The sequence below is a fragment of the Epinephelus moara genome, chromosome 15 (genome assembly GCF_006386435.1).
Source record: "Epinephelus moara isolate mb chromosome 15, YSFRI_EMoa_1.0, whole genome shotgun sequence".
NCBI lineage: Eukaryota > Metazoa > Chordata > Actinopteri > Perciformes > Serranidae > Epinephelus > Epinephelus moara.
In genome coordinates this window covers 16808206-16831219 of record NC_065520.1, presented here as the reverse complement: position 1 = coordinate 16831219, position 23014 = coordinate 16808206, and the positions used below count along the sequence as shown (strand labels likewise).

General features: G+C 41.5%; 2 protein-coding genes across 4 annotated transcripts in view; one reads left to right on the top strand and one right to left on the bottom strand.

Moving 5' to 3' along the window:
* The window catches only part of LOC126401998 (kinesin heavy chain-like), a 35532-nt gene extending 26803 nt beyond the window's left edge, over positions 1-8729 (top strand). For 2 of the 3 annotated variants that reach the window (XM_050063626.1, XM_050063625.1), the window contains 5 exons: positions 4031-4102; positions 4189-4293; positions 4402-4618; positions 4700-4808; positions 5426-8729. In XM_050063626.1, coding sequence (XP_049919583.1) covers positions 4031-4102; positions 4189-4293; positions 4402-4618; positions 4700-4785 — 480 coding nt within the window. In that variant the 3' untranslated portion in view covers positions 4786-4808; positions 5426-8729. The remainder of the gene's footprint in view (positions 1-4030; positions 4103-4188; positions 4294-4401; positions 4619-4699; positions 4809-5425) is intronic. The other variant, XM_050063627.1, reaches the window with a different exon arrangement.
* A 74-nt stretch (positions 8730-8803) lies between these two features.
* LOC126402004 (plakophilin-4-like) overlaps positions 8804-23014 on the bottom strand; it is a 76942-nt gene continuing 62731 nt past the window's right edge. The window contains exons 13-22 of the mRNA XM_050063638.1: positions 20317-20434; positions 19933-20127; positions 18148-18321; positions 17903-18053; positions 17165-17357; positions 16952-17036; positions 15267-15396; positions 15008-15139; positions 14835-14908; positions 8804-12868 (exon numbers count right to left, since the gene is read on the bottom strand). Of these exons, the coding sequence (XP_049919595.1) occupies positions 12611-12868; positions 14835-14908; positions 15008-15139; positions 15267-15396; positions 16952-17036; positions 17165-17357; positions 17903-18053; positions 18148-18321; positions 19933-20127; positions 20317-20434 (1510 nt within the window). The 3' untranslated portion in view covers positions 8804-12610. The remainder of the gene's footprint in view (positions 12869-14834; positions 14909-15007; positions 15140-15266; positions 15397-16951; positions 17037-17164; positions 17358-17902; positions 18054-18147; positions 18322-19932; positions 20128-20316; positions 20435-23014) is intronic.

The window sequence follows — 23014 nt, the reverse complement described above, 5'->3', positions numbered from 1 at the left end:
TCTCCCCATCTACTCTATCCTGCCTTCTCTTCATCTTCCCATCTTCCCAATCCTGCCTCCCCATCTACCTCCTCTTCCCATCTTCTCTATCCTGCCTCCCCATCTACTCTATCCTGCCTTCTCTTCTCCTCTTCCCAATCCTGCCTCCCCATCTACTCTATCCTGCCTTCTCTTCTCCTCTTCCCATCTGCTCTATCCTGCCTTCTCTTCCCATCTGCTCTATCCTGCCTCCCCATCTACCTCCTCTTCCCATCTGCTCTATCCTGCCTTCTCTTCCCATCTGCTCTATCCTGCCTCCCCATCTACCTCCTCTTCCCATCTTCTCTATCCTGCCTCCTCTTCCCTATCCTGCCTTCTCTTCTCCTCTTCCCATCTTCCCTATCCTGCCTCCCCATCTTGCCTTCTCTTCTCCTCTTCCCATCTTCCCTATCCTGCCTCCCCATCTACTCTATCCTGCCTTCTCATCTTCCCATCTTCCCTATCCTGCCTCCCCATCTACTCTATCCTGCCTTCTCTTCTCCTCTTCCCTATCCTGCCTCCCCATCTACTCTATCCTGCCTTCTCTTCCCATCTACTCTATCCTGCCTTCTCTTCTCCTCTTCCCTATCCTGCCTCCCCATCTACTCTATCCTTCTCTTCCTATCTACCCTTGGGCAGGAGCCCATCCATCCTGTCTATTTCCTGCCTACCTTCTCTACCCCTTCCTCCCAATCCATCCCCTGCCCTCCTTATCTTCCTGTCTATCCTTTCCTATCCATCCATCCATCCATATCTAACCTATCCAATCTATTTCCTGCCTTCCTCATCTATCCTTTCCTGCCCTCTCTGCCTATCCATCCTATTTCTTGCCTTCCTCATCTATCCTTTCCTACCCTCCTTACCTAATCTCTCTGCCTATCCTTTCCTACCCTCCTTATCTAACCTTTCTGCCTATCAATCCTATTTCTTGCGTTCCTCATCTATCCTTTCCTACCCTCCTTACCTAACCTCTCTGCCTATCAATCCTATTTCTTGCGTTCCTCATCTATCCTTTCCTACCCTCCTTATCTATCCATCCCCTGCCTTCCTCATCTATCCTTCCTATCTATCCTATCCATCTCTCCTAGCGTACTTAATGTGGGGATGATTACATCCCCACTTTTCCCGGCGTCCTGGCTCCCCCTTGCCGTAGCATATTGCAGATGTAGGTAACTCTTGCCCTGACTGGGATTTGAATCCCAGTCTAATGAACCACAGTCCGTAACCTTAACCACTCAGTTAACCTGCTTCTACATATGTGTTACTTCGTTTGCGTGTATCTATAGATACATATGTAGATATCAGCCCTTAAAATTCACCTGCCCTGGATAAGGATCGAACCTTCAACTTCCGTATCTCCAAGCAGCTCTTTAACAGCCTGAGCTATACCTCCTCACACTTCCACTGTGTTTCTTGGAGCCTTTCACTCTCTCCTCTGGACAGTGGCCTTTAAAATTCACCTGCCTTGGATAAGGACCGAACCTTCAACTTCAGTATCTCCAAGCAGCTCTTTAACAGCCTGAGCTATACCTCCTCACACTTCCACTGTGTTTCTTGGGGCCTTTCACTCTCTCCTCTGGACAGCTGCCTTTAAAATTCACCTGCCCTGGATAAGGATCGAACCTTCAACTTCAGTATCTCCAAGCAGCTCTTTAACAGCCTGAGCTATACTTCCTCACACTCCCACTGTGTTTCTTGGAGCCTTTCACTCTCTCCTCTGGACAGCTGCCTTTAAAATTCACCTGCCCTGGATAAGGATCAAACCTTCAACTTCAGTATCTCCAAGCAGCTCTTTAACAGCCTGAGCTATACTTCCTCACACTCCCACTGTGTTTCTTGGAGCCTTTCACTCTCTCCTCTGGACAGCTGCCTTTAAAATTCACCTGCCCTGGATAAGGATCAAACCTTCAACTTCAGTATCTCCAAGCAGCTCTTTAACAGCCTGAGCTATACTTCCTCACACTCCCACTGTGTTTCTTGGAGCCTTTCACTCTCTCCTCTGGACAGCTGCCTTTAAAATTCACCTGCCCTGAATAAGGATCGAACTTGCAATCTGAGGATTCCCAAGCAGCTCTTTAAGAGCCTGAGCTATACCTCCTCACACTTCCACTGTGTTTCTTGGGGCCTTTCACTCTCTCCTCTGGACAATGGCCTTTAAAATTCAGCTGCCCTGAATAAGGATCGAACTTGCAATCTGAGGATTCCCAAGCAGCTCTTTAACAGCCTGAGCTATACCTCCTCACACTTCCACTGTGTTTTACGAAGGCTTTCAGTCTCTCTTCTGGACAGCCACCTTTAAAATTCACAGAGCATCAACAAGGATCGAATTCAGAACCTTAAGAGTTCCAACCGGTCCTCTAACAGCCTGAGCTACCAGGCCAGAGATGCTTTACCAGTGTTCCTTACAACTTTTAACTTTCTCCTTCAGACATCAGCGCGCAAAACAGACTGACTGTTCATTTGAGAATTGAACCCTGACCTTCTAACATTCAAACCAGTCTTCTACCTCCCTGAGCTAACCAGCTGGAGACACTTGAAGCCTCCTCCTTGAGGATTTACTTTTGCTCCTTTAGACAATGCTTTAAAAAAAAAATTGAGGCCCTGTATGACTAATTAAAAAATAATTCATAGTATATGTCAAAAAAAACAAATAACCTGGTACGGTATGTTGAAAAAAAGCAAGTTGCAGATTAAGACCAAAGGCAGGTGACGTTGTATAAATTGCGATTAAGTCCCTGAAGAATTGCAGACGTGGTGGATGGTCAAAGCATGGGACTTTCACATTGTAGGTTTAACTTGGCCTTGTTTCTAAGTCAGAGGTGTAGCTTTTCAGTGTGATTCACGAAGCTTTTCAGTCTCTCTTCTGGACAGCCGCCTTTAAAATTAAAATTCACAGAGCCTCAACAAGGATCGAATTCAGAACCTCAAGACTTCCAACCAGCCCTCTAACAGCCTGAGCTACAAGGCCAGAGATGCTTTAAAAGTGTTCTTTACAACTTTTAACATTCTCCTTCAGACATCGGCGTGCAAAACAGACTGACTGTTCACCTGAGAATTGAACCCTGATCCTCAAACTTTCAGACCTGTTCTCTATCTCCCTGAGCTAACCAGCTGTCCCATGCCTAAAAGGTGAACGAAGAATACAAAAACTGAGAAAAATTTTGATTTTGATTACATTTAACTTTGACTTTGGAAAATCTGAACTAACCTTTTAACACACCAAAGACACGCAATACCACAAACTAACTAACTGCTTGAGGCAGTGGTCGAGCAGCAGCTCCCGTTTCTAGCTTGATAAAATTACTGTTTTTGTCAATGGAGTGTGGCCCTGAAGAGAGCGTAGATTAAGTTTCAGTTCGGTTTAAAATATTTAGGTTTGTTTAGGAAGTACTGGATGAATGAGACTTGGATTATATCACGAGTTGTGTGAGAGTTTGTAAACAGATGTTTTGATGTAGTCGAATAAGAATTTACTTAGTTTTTGGATTCTTCGTTCGTTGGATTGTTTTTCACTTATTCGACGTAACACAGGGTGAGTCGTTGATATACAAGCGGTCATTTGGGGTCATTGTGGGGGGATGAAGTCATAGGGGAGCACGTATAACAACCGTTTACTTTTATAACTTAAAATTGGTCTTACTAACACAAAAATAAGACCGTTTTTACGACATACTGTTATACGACTTTTTAGACGTAATATACTTTGACATACCCTAAAATTGAATGGCAGCAAGTAATATTATAGTATGAAAGGTCAAGGAAAAGGTCATAGTACAGTACGACAGCAGTCATAGTCTTTGAGATAGACACTTGTCATGGTGGAAACGTTCTCTCAGCGTTCTGAGTTTTGGTCCCTAGAATTCGCTGAGCCACTGTGTGTTGGTTTCTCTGCTTTCCTAGGATTTGCCGACTAAAAGATTTACAGTATTATCGGCCTTATCCTTTAATTAAGATTGAATCATCATCATCATCAAGTCTAACCATCTGAATGATTGTCGTCTCGTTCCGTCAGGCCAAAGAGCTGCAGACTCTGCACAACCTGCGCAAACTCTTTGTCCAGGACCTCACCACACGGGTGAAGAAGGTACGCCACCTTCCTCTGGTTGTTTAGTGTTTTTATTTGTCTGCCTGTTCAACATTTAACCTGTGCTCTGTGTTTTGTTTGGTCAGAGTGCAGAGCTGGACTGTGAGGAGGGACTCGGCAACGTGGCCCAGAAACAGAAGATCTCCTTCCTGGAAAACAACTTGGAACAGCTCACCAAGGTTCACAAACAGGTACAATAATCAAACTACGACCCTGATACAGGAAATAAGAGATTAAATGTGCAATGCTACATAAAAATGTTGAGCAAATGTAAATGTACTTTTCACCACTGCCCTCAGCTGGTTCGTGACAACGCAGACCTTCGCTGTGAGCTGCCCAAGCTGGAGAAGCGCCTGCGGGCCACGGCCGAGCGAGTCAAAGCCCTGGAGAACGCCCTGAAGGAAGCCAAGGAGAACGCCATGAGGGACCGCAAGCGCTACCAGCAGGAGGTGGACCGCATCAAAGAGGCTGTGCGGGCCAAGAACATGGCCAGGAGGGGGTTCTCTGCACAGATCGGTGAGCTGACAGTCACACTTGGACAGAAGGGGAAATAAAATACATGTTTCTGAAAAACTGTTTTCTTTCTTTGTGCCTCAGCGAAGCCCATCCGACCAGGCCACCACCCACTGTCATCTCCCATCAGCAGCTCCATCAGAGCCGGAGGCGTCTACACACACAACTAAAACCACAACAGCAAGTTAACCCTGTGAGTACTCTGAGGTTAAATACAGGACTCTAGGTCCTGCTGCTATCTGATAATAGTGGCTAAATCATTAAGTTAATATTTTTTTAAATTAAATTCTACATTGTTGTGACAGTATTTTTTATTGCTATAAGAATTCTTTATTAATTATTAAATATTTGTTTTGTTATATGTTTTGTTTAACAAATTGTTAGGACACATGAAGTCGTTCATTGTCTCAGTTTCAATAATCATTTTCGGTAAAATGAATAAATAAAAGGCCTCTATACATTTAGAGAGAGCAATGGTTGCAGAGTTATATAACATTTACAGTGGGGCAAAAAAGTATTTAGTCAGNTTCACTATTTTTATTATTATTATTTTTATATTTAGTTTTAGTTTATTTTCATAGGTTTCAATATTTTTTAATTTATTACTTTTTAATTTTATTTTTTATATTTAGTTTTAGTTTTCTTTTAAGTTTCACTATTCTTTTATTTTGTTTTTTTATATTTAGTTTCAGTAAATATAAATATATTTTCTTGTATAAATATAAAACTGCATAAAAATACAGATATATAAAAACAAAACCAACTTGTGTCATACTGTCATTGAAACTAAAGTGGTGTTCCTTCCTGCAGACAGACCATAACCAACTCAACGCATGCCCACCGCCCCACCTGGACCCACAAGCCCCGCCCCTCCTGTTGGAGCACCAATGGGAGGCCATCACGACAGACTGTCACCGCTCAGAGAAGCAAACATCCATCGTGTACATACTGATATGAGACGTAAACAGATTTCATTTGCTGAATGTAGATATCAGAGGCCTCGTTTAGAAAACGTCCTGCTTGGTGTCCGAAATTATAATTTACGGAAAAAACTGATCAGTCAGAACCAATATTTATTGATTCTCCTGATTATATGTTGTTTTATTTGCATAATTACGAGCGTACATTTTGTAAACGAGGTCCTGAGTTTCTTTCTGAAGGACTTAGACATGAGTTCAGAAGTTTAGCAGGTGCATTATTTTGGTTGTGATTTATGATTGCGACTGTACGTTTGTACCGACCTCCAAAGCTTGAAGAGCCAGGCAGATATTTGGGGTTTTAATTTAATATTAAACCAGCACTCATTCAGTTAAAGGACGAGCTAGACATTTTGGGAAACACTTTTTGAAGAGAGTTAGATGAGAAGATTAAACCAAGTGTCATGTCTGCAGAATCAAAATGAAGCTGCAGACATGAGCGTGGTGTCAATCCTCTTTTCTAACTCCACAGAAACGCCAAAATGTCAAACCGTCCCTTTAAGAATGTCACTTTAATGCCACTGCAGCTAAACGCCTTTGAGTTTCACACCTAACGTTGAAGGTTAAAGCGAGATCGAGTAAAGGCGGGAATGAATTTCAGCCACATTGTGCAGACACCGACACACATCTCGTCAAAGTGTGTTGAAGCATTTTTCCTCGTCTGAATGCCCCTAGTTGTATTTCTATACTAATACCTGTGCTAATACTTTGTGTTGTCTTTGGGGTTTCTGTCACGTTCTTTTTTCCCCCAGTTGCCTCTTTCGTGTCCCTACAGGTGACAATCACAAAAAAATATAAGCTTAAAAGCAAAAGTTTGTCCGATGATGACAGTCCAATTTAAACTGTTTAAGGACGCGGCTGTGAAATGATTTGAGACTGTAGCTGCAGTCCTGTTGGGACACTGACCAGCCAATCAGGCGCTCCCTGGACTCAGAACAGTCTGGTTTGTTAGTTTACAGCAAAAAGGAAAATCTTTAAAATCTTAAATTTGTCGGGACGAAGAGAAAAGTTCTGCATTCTCTCTGTAAAGCTCCTGATCAGCCAATCAGAGACCTTAAAGGGCAACTTTTCAACATGGACCCTATTTTTCCATGTGGCTAAGTGAGGAAGTGAATTTTGCACCATCAATTTACATCCACTAAAAGTGTTTGTTTTTGTCACTGACAGGCTCACATTTGTCTGACAACATTATGTAAAGGATCCCGACAGAGATAGACCTTTTTGTTCAACTAGAAACGGCCTCGAAATCAGCATCACCAAACCCACCAGACTCCATTTAAACAAAACGTAATTTTATTATCATAAAACATACTTCATTTAAAGTCGACAGAAACAAAATAAAACACACAAAAGCCATTTTGGTTCGTCTTCTCACTGCTCCAACAATCGCCAGCTCTGGTTTGGTTGAAATTAACCCTTAAATCACGCAGTTAGATGTGGAAACATGCTGCCTCTATACACGCTAAAATTACTGTTTTTTTAAATGGGGTCTGGTGGGTTTGCCGATAGCAGTTCTGCGGCTGTTTCTGGTTAGACAAAAAGGTCTATCTCTGTCGGGATCCTTTCCATAATGTTGCAAGACACTTTGAATAATCCAACCAGACTCCATTTAAAAAAACAGTAATTTTAGTGTGTATAGAGGCAGCATGTTTTCACATCTCACTGGGTGAAGAAAGGGTTAATTTCAACCAAACCAGAGTTGGCGATTGTTGGAACAGTGGGAAGACGAATCAAGATGGTTTCTGAGAGTCTCAATTGGTTTCTGTCAGCTTTTAATGAGGTGTGTTTTACACGGATAAAATTACAGATTATTTAAATGGAGTCTGGTGGGTTCGAAGATGGCGATTTCGGGGCCAAAAAAAAAGGATCTTACTCTGGCTGAATCCAAATGTCTGGACTTCAACGCACTTGCAGACTTTGAGGGCGCGTTCCCGGAAAGTCAGGAAGTGCTTTGGGCTGTCCAAATTCACAGTTCAACCAGTCCGCAAGGGGCCTTAAGCGGACTTTCTGCAGACTTTAGGAGAGTCACTGATTTAATTGTCCATAATTCATTGCAGTAGTTTTTTTTCAATAGCCGACTTAAATCAAAAGTTATGTATACGTAAAATAATTACTGTAGCCTATTGAAACTCTATTTGAATCGTGAAGGCCAGAAATAATATTCAGCAATATTACAATATGTAGAAATATAAGCTACAGAGGGGAATCAAAATGCACTGTATTAATGCAGCCTTGATATAGGCTGCACAGTGTAATGCCAAATATATATAGGCTAGGCTAATGGCCGGAAAAAAAAAACCCAAGTCCAAGAGGGTGGACATTTGGATTCAGCCTCTGTGGGGATCCTTTCCACAATGTTTTCAGACATTTAGACTAACAATCTGAGCCTGTCAGTGGCAAAAACAAACACTTTAAGTGGACGTTAAGTGACGGTGCACAATTGCCCCATTTGGTTACATTGCAGCCTGTTTTGCTGCTGCCGTCTGCAGCTGTCTCACTCAACACTGGACCAATTTCCAAAACGGTCGTCTCTGTTAGTTGCTTAGAAACAAGAACACGGTAAAATAGAGTCCAGGTTGAAAAATTCACAACGTACCCTTTAAACACAGAGATGATGTCATTATGTTTCACTCTGCCACACTTTGTGCCTTTTGGAAACACCCGCACTTATATATATCGTCACATAACTAACTTCCTAAATTGAAGATTGTAATCGATTACCCCCCTTCACCCTCCAATCAAAGATATATTAGACGTCTGTGCTGCTTTCCTTCGTGCTGCCAGTTTAGCATGTTTCTGAATGCACTTTTATCTTTAAGTTGCTGACAGCGGTGGTAAAAAGGGCAACTTTTTCAGGCAACAGAGCGCCTCTGAGCCTGATTATCTTTATTTGATGTTAGTGGCTGTTTGGAGAGAGCGCTGCGGTCACAGTAACTGAATGTAACTGCATGGACTAGAGCTTGTGTTAACGGCATGCTCAGGGAGGACGAACCGAGGCGATTTGTAAACACCGTGCATTTACCTCATCATGATGTACATTTTGAGTTTGCAGATGTTTTTTAGTTCCTTTGTTTGTTTGGCTGTGGCATCATGTCTCTGAATATACCTACAACTGATGCAATTAAAGCTAATAAAGATATATCTATTTAACTTTCATTCTTCGTGTTTATTTTTTAAATGACACGAACGCCGCTCGGATGTCTTGTCATGATATAATCTTTAATCCCTATACATATATTTCCCTCTGTAACATTGCACATTATCATCATCATCATCATCAGTTTTGGACAGAACAGACAGATGGGGTATTTTGGTCAGCTCACAAGTGAAATTAATAAAAATAAATCAATAAATAATAGAAAAATCTTCTCCACACAATCACATATAAAGTTCTACATATTGAATACAACAATGTAACAGGACGGTTAAACCATTGTATCTGTACAAATAGATTTTCACGTGTTTTTTTGTTCCACATATTTCACATACTTTATGAGATTACTGCACTTCTGGCCAACGCACAGAGAAGCAGAAGGTTACAGACGTAACCCCCGGTTCTCTGCTGAGTCTTTAAAGGTTCCCAAGAGTGATGATCGGCACGTTCCTCCGAACATGGGGCAAATACTATTTGAGTTTTAGTGGTTTTATTGGCGGCAGCGGGAACTCCAGTCGTGCTGCATACGTGGTTATAAATAGTGTTTGCCCCAGGTGCTCCCTTCCCTCGCTCAAGTCCCTTTTCTCGCACATTCATGATGATGCTGGCGAACGATATTTATGTTATAAAGCCAACAAACTGCACATTTTTACTGCAGAGAAAAATGAAATCAGTTGACCTTAACAAACACTCTGGTAAACAACAAGGTGAGGGCGGGGTTTTCTCAGAGAGCACCTTTTGGCTAAGACCATGTCCACAGTAATGCAGATAAAGTGGTTTTAATCTAATTATTTCTGCACTGAAATGTCACATCAGCAGAGAAATCTCTTACCTAGACGTGCTGAGAAGACTCCTTCACTTCTGACTGACTGGTGGGAGCACAGGGTATGTCATTCCTCGTTAAGGACTCGTTAAGGTCACATGTGGCTCGTCAGATCACCTGGCTGTCGTGAGAGCTGTTAGAGTCTGAGTCCAGCAGAGGAGGTGGTTTGCACATTTTTAAACCAGGACCAGCAGTGCTAGGAACCCTATTGTTTTTGTAAAGATTTTTATAGTTTTTCTCTATTTTTATTCTTCCGTTGATAAAAGTGGTGCTGCAGGTTAAACCGTGCAAGCCTGCAGGGGGCGCTATAACCAAGGCCAACGCGTTTTGGCCTATAACTCCCACACCGTATGTCGTACATTCAAAAACGTTATATCCCCAGATTCCCTGAATAGAGCTGAATCACTTTGCAATTAGCCACGCCCACTTCCGCCTAACATTTTTCTTCTTTTTCTTTTTTTTTTTGCAAAATCGCAAAAACTGGAAAACCTACTTTTTTGAACTCCTCCTTGGGATTTTGTCCGATCTGATCTAAAGTTATCAAAAGAATTTTGTTCCGTCAAAAATTCGGCAAATTATTAATGAACAAATTTGTGTAGCTAGCTATAAAAATGTAAACTGCTGCATATCTCAGTCAAACTTAATGCCATCAACACCAAATCTCAGATCCTCAGTTGGCATGACACTGTGAAGGTATGAGCCGAATTTGGCGAATGTTGGCCGCTAGGAGGCGCTACAAATCTCTTAAACGGCTACACCCATTTCTACGAAATTCGGTCAGTATGATGTAGGGCCATTCCTGAGGCCATATATTGAAGGTGGTCATGACTGGTCAATGTGGGCGTGATTTATTACAATAAATCCAAATTGCCACACATTCAGCCTTTCACACTTCCGGCGCATTTCCCATTACAGCAAATACCGCGGCTTGGACGTCGGCCCGCGTCCCTGCGCTCGCCCTGAGCCCGTCGTGCTTCGGGGCTGACTTCCGTGGGCTCCGTGGGGCACGGGGGCCGAGTTGCGCGGGGAGGCTTGGCCTCCATTCATAACTGCTTGCAGTTCTAGTTAATTTTTTTGTTTTTCATTTTGTGGTTTTAATGTCCCACTGTTGGTTCCAATTAGTGTTTCTGATGTATTTAAACCCAAACATTGAAATTTTAGTCAAAGTACGTATGTTTTAGTGTCAACTTGACCTGCTGTAGGTTTCTGCATGATGACATCACTACATGTAAACCCCCTTCGTGACTGGGCCAAGTCCTCTTTAAGAATCCTTTGTTATCAACCGTCCACATTCTCTGTATTCCTCTGACCCAGTGGTTTTAAGACCGTGGGGCCCTGGACTCTTGGTGGGCATGAAGCCACTCCAAGTGGGGTGTGGATGACCAGAGGCAATGTCGAACCGAACAGTTCTGGGAACTGAGAGGAACCGCATACTGGGAAGCTCCCCTAAGAACTGCAAGGGCGTGTTTTCTGTTTGCATTTGCACCGCCAACAGGAACGCTGACGTGACCTACTGTAAAGCGAGATTTATACATCTGCATTGAATCGACGCCGTAGCCTGACGTGCACCTCCCCAGAAAAGTAACTACTTGTCACAGCGACGCAGACCTCCTGTCTGTTTCTGTAAGCTGAAACCATTTCCCTCAGTGGAAACAAATCTTGTATTTACTTTAATTTCACAGATAAGAAACTGTAAATTGTGAAGACAATAAATCCTCCACTAAAATAGCATTTTAAGTCCTGTGTGTGATTTATCCTGGCTTCATATGAGCAGAGGAAATCTCTGCTAGTCGCTAGGCTAATTTATACAATGTAAAATGCCATAGGCTTGTGCTAATAACGTTAGCATGTTGTATTTGTTTGGAAAACGTGTTTAGTGTAAGACAGTTGTTTTGTCAGTGAACCTTGTGAGTTGTAATGGAGACAAATTTATAACGTAACCTTTGTTAGATGACGTAATTAAACCTTGGCCAATCAAACCAGACCTTAATTTACACTGTGATGCATAACAGGAGTTTCTAACCAGGTTTTATGTCTACAATTAACGCAAAGTGAGTACTGATTTCTGACATAGTAGCCATACACTAGAGCGGTGGTTCCCAACTGGTGGGTCGCAGTCCAAAAGTGGGTCACGGGTCCAGTCTGAATGGACTGCAAGTGACCTGCGAGCGTGTCAAGTTTAAAAACAGTGAATTTCTGGCACAGAGCTTTTATTGTGAAGTGCTGTTCCCTGCTGTAAAGTGAGTGACTAACGTACAGCTACTTGACAGAGACAGCTAACTAGCCTTTGTGGTGGGACCAGTTGGGAACCACTGACCTAGAAGACTTTGAAAAGACTTTAAAAAGAGTCCCTCTCACATCTAAAGACAACGCGAGTTTTTAGATTTCGCAAAGACTGGGTCGCTATTTGCAAGACTACAACTAGATTAATTTGAGATTTTCCATCCTGCTCCTGGTGGAAAATATTACACCAAACCCCCTTTAAGAAATATAGCGTTTTAACAATTCCTTACATGTCGGCAATAACACTTAACTCTAAAAACACAAGATAAAAGGCGTCACATGATGACAGCATTCTTGTCAATTCGGCTGTTAACTGTGTTTGATACAACCTTTACATTTTGGATTTTGTCGCCTCAACTCACCACCAGCCTCCGTTGGTTAGCTGCGCTATTTTAGAGTGAGGAGACAGTGGGAATGAGGAACTGACTGTCCTCTATTGACCAATCAGACGGCAGTGTTCACAGCTCAGGCCTCTCTGACTCGTACAGTCTGTCACGACTGCGTAAAGTAAAAAAAAGTTGGTATTTATCTGCATTATTGTGCACATGGTCGGTCTTAGTCACAAGCTGCACGTAGCAAACCAAGCCCTGGTCATTCAGTACAGGTTCAACACAGATGCACACACATTCACATGCATCCTCACCCTTTCACACAGCGCACCCACCCAACGTGCACTCCCCACACACAAACACGCACAGAAACAGAAGCTCCACGTACACGGTGTCCGTTTTTTTTTTTTTTTTTCCCTTTTCTCGTGTCTACACCCAGGAGTCGGGGGAGCCGGTGAACTTGTTCGCCCTGTTTGAAGGCCTCCGCGTGGTGGAGTAGAAGTCCACGTAGTTGGTGTTGGCTTTGAATTGGAGCGACTGGCCCGCGTAGCCGTCGGGGGAGGACGGGGTCAGGTGGACCGGCTCGTCCTCGTAGGGCTCCTCTCCGTAGCCTTGTGGGGACGACAGGTACATTCTGTAGCTGTTGTAGTTCTTCCTGTCGGGTTCATCGTAAAATGGCTCTGTGTGCTGGGAGCAACAATGATGTCATTTATTCATAACGAAGCAATGAAGGCAAACACATAAAGACAACAGGCTCAATCATCATCATCATCATCATCGTGTGACCTTGTCTGATAAGAGCTTGACTGTGATGGATGTTCATTTATATGTTTAACTCGTAGTTTTTAACCCTGTGAAACAGGCAGCGACATCACTTCTCTTGTGCTGCTTTCAGACGCCTTTCACAAGTATTTAACCCTTTGAACCTTCAGCTGATTCTTTCAGAAACATGGGGCAAAAAATAGGCAATGAGCAACTTGGTAAGAAATGTCCCAAAAACCGCATAAAAACTAAGGAAAAGAGAAAGAAAACTATATTTATAATAATCATTATTATACATTTAAAATAATGCTACAGAATTTTTAGAAGTATTTTCCCAGGTTATTTCCTTGTTCTTAACTTTCTTTTCTTTTTCCGTTTTTTTTTTAAAATTTGTTTTGTTTTTAATTTAAATTATTATTTATTTTAATTTTTTTTTAATTTTTGTCTGTTTGTTATTTTATAAAACTAGGGGAAAAAGAAAAAAGCTCGGGAAAAAAAATATACTTAATTAAAATTATTATCAAATTATATTTAATTATTAATATTATTAAAATATTATTTCCTTGTTTGTTTGTTTGTTCTTAACCTTCTTTTCTTTTTCCGTGATTTTTAAAAATATTTTTCTTGTTTTTAATTTTATTTATTTTTTTCTTTAATTTAGTTTTTAATTTTTAATTTCTCTTGATGAGTTTGTCTGTTGTTCGTTTGTTATTTTATAAAACTAGGGAAATAAAGAAAAAAGCTCGGGAAAAAATGTACTTAATTATAATTATTATCATTATTCAATATTTAAAATTATGGTACAGAATTACTGTAATTTTAAGCACTTTTTTCCAGGTCATTTCCTTGTTTGTTTGTTTGTTCTTAACTTTCTTTTCTTTTTCCATTTTTAAAAAAAATAATTTTCTTGTTTTTAATTTCATTTTTAATTTTTTTTTTAAATTCTATTTAGTTTTTAATGTTTAATTTCTCTTGATGATTTTGTTTGTTCGTTTGTTATTTTATAAAACTAGGGAAATAAAGAAAAAAGCTCGGAAAAAATATACTTAATTATAATTATTATCATTATTAGATATTTAAAATTATGGTACAGAATTACTAAGCACTTTTTTTCCAGGTCATTTCCTTGTTTTTGTTTGTTTGTTTTTACTTACTTTCTTTACTTTTTCCGTGATTTTTTTCAAAAAAAAAATATTCTTGTTTGATTTTTAAAAAAAAAATTTGTTTGTTATTTTATAAAACTTGGGAAAAAAGATAAAAAGCTCGGGAAAAATTATATAAAAAAAAAATATTAAAAAAATTATACTTAATTATTATTTTTATCATTATTAGATATTTAAAAATTATGGTACCGAATTACTGTCATTTTAAGCACTTTCTCAGGTCATTTCCTTTTTTTTTTTTTTAAACTTAATTTCTAGTTTTTAATTTTCTCCTTTTACTAATTTCTCGCAAATTTTTTGGGGTCATTTCTTATTTCATTGCTCCTTGCCTTCTTCCTGTGTTTTTGAAAGAAACCAAATCAATTTTCTCAGGTTTCAAAGAGTTATTGATCTCTAAGACGTAGTGCTTCAGCTTAATAATTTTTATTATAGATTGATCCGTTAATTATATTCCTGATTAAAAAAAAAAGTACTGTTTGCTTTTTATATAAATTCTGTTTCTTATCATGAATGATGAAGAAATACCAGCACATACTGTCGTATGAGAAGCTGGAACCAGTGAAGTTTTGGCATTATCGCCTGACACACGACTTAAGTGATTAACTGCTTAGTTTCCTGTTGAGCGATAAATGAATCTCAGCTCAGTGTTTGGGCCACTGATTCAGCAGTACAAACAGCCTGTTCAAATTTTCTGTGCAATAATGTGTCTGAGTTTTAAATCTTCTTACCTGGGACCTTCTCAAATCCTCTCCTGACTGGGAAGAATATGTCCCAATGAAATATGGAGTTTTCTTCTCAGACCCTGAAGCGGGAAAATTCAGCAGCACAGGTAAGTTTGTGTTTTAATATCTATATTCATGATCACCATGCATAGATCCCTGAGGGACGCCACCATACACACCTGTGTACTGCCGCTTGTGTAAACTGTTGTCTCCATAATACGTGTCGAGTTGCATAGATGACTGCGCTCTCTGATAGTTCGAACTGTGTCTTCTTATCCCGAGCATCGCCGGCGAGGATGTTGCACTACCACCTGACAGAAAGAAAACAATCAGAACATTTTTTGAAGATGTTTCTGACGTTAAAGGATTTCTTTGACTGTTTAAAAAAGATGGAGTCTGGTTTGGACATGATACCACCGTGTGTTTGACCTCACTCACCGGATCTCTCACCTGATTGGATAACGGGGGACATCTGCAGCGGGCTGGTGGGCAGCGTCGGCTGTGAAAGGTAGCGGTCTCGCTCCAGAGTGGAGACGGGAGTGACGAAGTGAGTGTAGTTCCAGCCGTCCTGCAACACAAACAGTTCATCGGTTTAGTTACAAATAGTCGCACGTTTACAAGACGTCATAAGTCTAAATTTTAGTAGAGCACTTTATTAACTTCTAACTTCGCTGAGATGTTTCTTAAGTAACATTTAGTATGAACGCATAGTTCTTTTTATATTAAGCATTTGACATAAACATTGACTATTTGTAAAGATAACATTATCGCAATGCTAATTTTCAGGAGCGCGCTAACGGTAATTCCCACTATCTGTTAGCATCGAGCTAACAGACTAATTTGACACAGGAACAAGAGGAACAAACAGTAAAAGTGCGTATGTTTATCCATCATAATTTATTTATTCATTATATTTTTTATTGTTCTTCTGACAGCAGTTTGAAGTGGTGGTGGAAGGTAACGAAGTACATTTACTCTCAAGTACTGTACTTGCGTATCATTTTGATATACTTTTACTTTGGGTATTTCCATGTTCTGCTACTTTATTCCTCTACTCCTTTACATCGGAGGAGGAAATATTTTACCTTTCACTAGACTACATTTATTTGATACATTTAAATATTACTATTAACGCGCTACTGACAGTTAGCATCGTGATTATATTATCCTCACAAATAAACGATCTTTACTTCAAAAGCTTAACATAAAAAGAAATATGTGCTCATACTTGGAGGCATAAATTCCCCATGCTCTCTGTAAACTAACAGCGGCTAACTTCTGTCCCTGTGTCCAGTTGTCGTTATCAAGGATGCTAATGCTAGTTAGGCTCTTTGTGTTAGCCTGATTGGTACAGTTAGCTCATGTGAGGGAATGTCGCCACCTGCTGACGTGGCGAGTAACTGCACCTCACACAGGTATTATTTAGAGACCCTGCTGTGGTAGGAATTGGACAAAATCATGCAAATACACAGGAGGGGAGTCACAAATGTGTAAATCCAGTCTCACTTCCCAAACAGACAGCTGTTTCTGATGGGAAACTAAACTGAAATTTAAAACTCCCTCTTGGACCAACCTCAGAGCAAAATTAAGACCACCCTAAAGCCTGGAATACAATGTGCAATTTTGGATGACCAACATGACAGAAAAGTGGTGATATCTTTGGTCTTGGCTCTAAAACTGGGTCCGTCGTCACACAGTGAGGGGTGTCGGAAATTTTGGATGAGTGTCTCACTGTGTGACTGCTGTTTCAACCTACGTTTACAGACTATCCAAAAGAAATGCAGCATGAAATGACGCACTGGCGGATAGCAGCTCGTCATGGACGCAAAACACATGTGTGTGTGTGATTCCAGCAAAGAGGAAAACCTTGTGGAGTTGAGGCAGCAGAAGCTTTGCCTGCATGATGTGTCCTCCAGCTCTTACTATGATCATGTAAAGAAAGGACTGAGCATGGAGGGAAGAAGCAGCGGAGTTGCAGCTCGCTAATGTCGTACCCAAGTTTATTAGATACATGTCGCACAGTGTAGTCTGTAGGAGGTCTTTTTAAACCTACCAAACTAAAAACATGATGGTGATTGATGTTAAAAAATATTTGTTTTCTAGGTGCGTCTGCAGGGACTGACCTGCTTGTAGAGGTTCCTCAGCTCTCTGTACTGCCACAGAGTGTTCAACACCTGAGCTGCTGCCTTCACGACCTTCATCGAGTACCTGCGGCATCAAGACACACACATTACACATGAAGTTATTCTTCACATCTCAAAACACACACAAAAAATACGCAAAACATTTCTATAAAACTAAGCTGTGACATGTTCAGCAGAGAAAAAGCTCTGTACCCTTTCCCCCGTCCTTTACTGATGTCCACCAGCTTCTCGATGCCTCCGCTGTCGGCTAAAGCTTTGGCATTCTCCATGTTGCGGCTGGTGACCTCGTGTAGCGTGCAGCAGACAGATGCCACCGTTTCGTCCGACAGCACTGTTGGACTGCCGCCCGGCAGCCGGGTCACCAGGTCCCGCATGGCGTACTTTCCTGCAGAAGGAGACAGAGAATACAGACTTCATTTAGAGCCACTGAAAGATTTTAAAGTTGTTGTAAAAGTTTGCTTTACAGACACAAGATATTTTTCTCTCCATCAGGAATCCTTCCTTATTTAATTACCTTTATTTCTATGACGCTTTACAAAGAGCGTCTCAGGTGGGACTCAAGGAGAGGAGGGGAGGAAAGGAATCAATGATGTAGCGGGAGGTGTACTCTTCCTCCCTTCCAGTATGTTCTTAATAAACAGCCAGTTAACCCACACTGACTGCTGTGACCTCTTTACTGGAGCCCATGTGTGTCTCACTTCAGGTGGGGGACTCCAGATGTTTACATCACCAGTCGGGTTATTTAACCTTCAACACAACTGTTGTCCACAGGGGGGCGATGTGTTCTCACACTCTCAGTATTCACATAGGAAAAACTGGACTGACTGTGATGTGATGGGATATAAAAACCTATTCTGAACAAGCTGCTGAGAGTGTGAGGAGCTCACAGTTTGAGCTTCTGGGACCAATGTTGCTTGTGTGTGTGTGTACCTATCAGCTCCTTGTTGCGGCTGTCCAGCGCCATGTTGCGCAGCGCCGTGGCAACGGAGCAGACGACCCGGTCGTTGTCCATCCTCAGCAGCTCCACCAGGATGGGCAGACCTTTCTCTTTACGCACCGCTGCTCGGATGTAGGCTGAGAACTGGACACACACACACACACACACACACATTTACTTCTTCTTACTTCTTTGAACTTGTTGTGGTGTTGCTATCACGGCCTTTGTGGCGTACTACCTTCCAGTTTCCAGCTGAGAGGTTTTGCAGCGACCCAGCGGCGCCCTCCAGCGTGGCGGGGTTGGAGCTCTCGGCCAGCAGGTTGAGGTACGGCTTCACCACCATGGGGTGCCACAGCAGCTCCGCCCCCCTCAGAGGCTGGGAGAAACCTGGGATCGGCCCGACGCCGTCCCACTGCACCAAACAAACGCACAAACCAACAAATTGAGACTAAATATATCTGTTACAGACGCGATTAAAACCTTTTCTGATATCATCTTTTTCAGCTGGTGGGCTGTCATGCATAAAGATCAAAAAATGTGCGCAGGATAATCCCTAACAAGTTGTACGTTCCATGATTGTAATGTTAAATGCGGAGACTAAGCACCAACCACCAAAAAAAGGTTAAATGATCTAAACACTATTTTTTACTAGCTATAATTAAAAAAGCAACTCAGACAGCACAAAATAAACCCGTAGAAAAACTGTTCCTGTAACGAGAGACTTCTGGTTTCAATAATAAAGTGAAGGCAATAAAAAGGCTTTAAAACGCCTCTTAAATTAAGATTTTTATTGAGGGAATTAAATGAATAGTGACTGATTCATGAAGCAAATGACATCAAGGAACAAGGACGGGAACTGATGGGATTCTATTGGTATCTATTCTGCTTCTTTGTCTGACTCTTTCTTCATTCAATCATTGATTCCTGATCAAGTCTCTCTCACAGGTCTTCAGCATCATTATAAGTAAGGGCGGACTCAACCTTAAGTGTTTTTTTGTTGTTGTTTTTTTTCCACTAAAATGACCTGCTCCCTCCACATTGTCCTGCTGGGATTTGGAACTTTGAATTTTTGTAACGTCTGTACAAGGATCATTTCAAGTCAGGGTGGAAACACCAGCAACAACAACAGCATCTTCTACATAACATGCACATAAATTCCGCTTCCTAACCTACGCACCACGTCCTTTATCTTGTTACATGGTTTTGTTCGACGCTCGATTCTGACTGAGAAATTACGGCATTCTGCGGTGTTATTTTTTAAGAACAGATCGTAGCTATGAATGACCGGACCAGTGCTACGGATGAAGTCCTGATTATAGACGCTCTCCGTGTTATTGCAGGGATTCCCAGTCCAAAATTTCAACTGGAACGCACCGTGAAGTCAGATTTCCGACTTACAACCCTGACCTCAAAATCCAAGATGGCTGCTGTGAGAGTTTGTTAGCGCTTCTGTCTTACTTGTGTCTCATTAAAACAGTCGTACACACAGTACTGTCCAACTTCTTCCTGTGGACATGTTGCTACGGTGTTTGTACAAAATACAAACCCCGTTAAAGTTTTTCCTTATCCACTGTGAGGGTCCTAAGGACAGAGGGATGTCGTATGCTGTAAAGCCCTCTGAGGCAAACTGTGATTTGTGACATTGGGCTTTATAAATAAAATTGATTGATTGAACATAATGCATGTTTTGTGGTCAACTAGTATTGCTAACATCCTGGTCTTCCGACTTGTACTGGAATGTGATCAACTCCAGTGTGACGTCATTCCCAGCTCCAACGTCTGAGGTAAATGGAATGCAGCAGAGGACACTGACCCAAAAAAGGGCAGAAAAACTGATCATTTTAAATCGAATTTGATGAGTAAGGACTGACAGTATAACCTAAGAAACTGAGTTTTGCGTGTTTGGCTGCGTTTACTTCCTCCACGGTAACTGAGAGCTATGATTTTCACTTTTCAGATCTGACAATATTTTCCTCCACTTCCCGGATTCTCCCAGGACCTCAACACCTCTCTGTGTTTGTACCTTGTCGTCGGGCCAGCCGCCCCTCTTCCTGCCGCGCCTCCTCTTGCCCCAGCAGAGGTAGTCCAGCTCCTTGGCCGGGGACGAGAAGCCCAGCAGGGTGTCCAGCTCCTGGTTGCCGAGGAGACGAGAGGAGGGCATCTCCACCTCCAGCCGGTACGAGAGGTTCCTCAGGGTGCAGACGCTGTTCTCCACGATCTGGGACATATAAAAATCTGAGTGCCTCAACTACTGTCACTGGAACACATACACACCTAATGCTTCATGACTGCACACACACTTGATTAATACATTTAAGAGTGAAGAATTTGGTGATAGTTGTGTTTGAGGTTTGATTAAATCTCCTGGGAATAAATGATGACTGTACACGTGTGTGTTTTGCAGCACCTTGCTGTCGTAGTCAGACGTATTGACGCAGGCTTTGAGGACGTGAAGCAGCGAGTCCACCAGACCTTCACAGCAACGCAGCTGACTCCTCGCCTCCTCCCCTGCTGAGCTCAGGTTCCTCACACACACAGACACACACACACACAGACACACATGTATTCAGACCAAGGTGCAGTGCGTGGATTCCCCCACAGGGTGGCTTCAAACTTGCCCGGATACAAGTAAAGGAGGGAGCTGCTCCTCCAATAGGAACCTTCAGCCAGCACTAATGGAGAGCTGACATGGGAAGACTGCACAGCGGCACATAACTCCCACAATGCATCTCTATACTATCAATCTACGGCCTGCGTGCAGGGAGAATGCTGGAGGCATCTGTGTGCAGAGACGTAGTTTCCCTGCAGCACAGTCGGGCGATTACAGCGAAGAAATAACCACCAGTTTGTCATCAAAGATTTTCACTGAAGCCATTAAAACTCATTTTGTTTGAGGAGTTTAAAGTTACCGGAGTCTTTCTAAAAGTCCAGGAAACACACCTGGACTCGGTCCTGATTGGCTCCTGACGCTAAGGAACGACTGGCACCTGACCAGTCAGGCCAGTTTGCAGCATGTGAAGTGGGAAGTCTCCACTCAGCAGGTTTAATTCATTTGATTCAGGGGAGATGGCGGCCAATCAGAGCCCAGAGTCGTCAGTTTCATTCAATAGATTCTGCTTTTAAGGGTTAATTTAAGTTTTGTCACAGGGCAGTTGTTGCCAAGTTTGCTGGTTTCAGGTGCGGGGACGACTCGGCCAAAACAGATACAGTGATGCAGCATTTCTGACAACTAAAGGTGGTCTAAGTGCCTTAAAATTTGCTATTTAAAGAGTTAAAGGGTTTCAAAAGGCATTAGATTAGTTGATCAATCTCAACAGAAAATTAATCTGCAACTATTTTGATAATTAAATGGTTGTATTAGTATTTTTTAAGCAGAAAAGCCAATTATTTGCTGGTTTAAAGCTCCTTAAATGTGAGAATTTGATGCTTTTCTTTGTCAAACTTGATAATAAACTCAATAACTTTTGATTTTTGGACTGTTGGTGAGATAAAACATAATTTGAAGCAATTACACTTAATTTCTCACAATTTTTTCGACATTTCGCATGAAAAACATGTTCACTACACACTATACATATTTTTTAATGAATGATTTAAACAGAAATACCCCAAAATCTTGTCAATATATAATTTATGTCACAAAAATAATATAAATTATTTTATTTAAAGCCCAAAAAGTTCCTGCAGGTGAAGCACAAGGTTGCAGTAATGGCGGCTGAAATATAGCCAGGGCTGCACTATGCCTAGTTTAGGTGACAGGTGATTAACTGTGATTTCCTCCCAATATGAAATCAATACTTGGACATTTTAACAGCTGTATAACTTCTTAGACATGACTTGATGTTACCAAATTGTATTTACCTGCCAGAGTCTCTTAACATAATAGGATTGGCGATAAATTCCCGAGCTGCACAACATCTCTTCTGCTCCGTCGGCCATTTTGAATTTCAGAGATTTGTGTCGCACTTACACCACCTGAGCAGTGGGTGGCAGTGTACGGCTGTTATGCCGCTACAGCATCAAAACCAATGCAAGAAAATGGCGTCTAAATAACTGCCCGCTGTAGTGACCAGTATACGATAAATGGTTAAGGTTGTGAGTTGTAATGGAGCCAAATTATGTGCCGTCACCTTTGTTACATGTTGCTGTTGTCCCTGGTTTAACATGAGAAGAGGAAAAGATCGCTAGCTGCTAGGCTAATTTATACAATGTAAAATGCCATAGACTTGTGCTAATAACGTTAGCATGTTGTATTTGTGGGGAAAATGTGTCCAGATAAAGACAAGTGTTTGTCTGTGAATGCTGCGAGTTATAGTGAAGCTGATTTGTGTACTTGTGTTTGAAACTGTCTCTATTAAGCCATGTTTAATGTGTGTTTAATGTGTGTTTCGAGTCAACTAAACTTTACAGCACTTCACAGAAACCTCCACCGCCAACTAGTGTTGTGGAGGTGTAACTGCAGAGTGACACAGACACACCACTGCTCAAGTAAACTGACATTTTTATAAAACGTCTCTGGATGTATAAAGCCGTTTGTGGTAACTCCTTCATAATTGATATGTAATACAAAACCAAAGTAATATTCACACTGGTTTGAAGAAATATTTGATTGTATTTCTCGTCTTTGCAGTGCAAACTTCAAATAATAGCCCAGGCTTTTAATTGAAGTTTCACGGGTACGTTGTATTACTTACGGCAAAGATACTGGATTACTACAAGATGGCCCACCTACAATAGAGTGTGCCAGTAAACCCGGAACTCCGTTAGCGCTTTTAGCACTTCCGGTTCTCTCGTCTAAAAGTCAATATGTTTTTTGAATGGGATTTTGGTAAAATGCCTCAAATAAGGTCTGTGGTTAACGAAAGCTTAAGGGAGTTTCAGGTTTTGTTCTACAACATAAAACACGTCAGTAAATACTACTTGTGAATTTTGAAGCTTTTACGTGTCATAAAAAAGGTGGTTGCTAACAAGTTGCTCAATACGACTACAAATCCTGTCGGGGACATTAAACGTCATCACCCCCGAACAGGCGAGAGTGCTGGCAGTCCGCCATTACAGCTTCTTATTTAGCTTAAACAAAATTTCCCCATTGTACAATGTTTTTT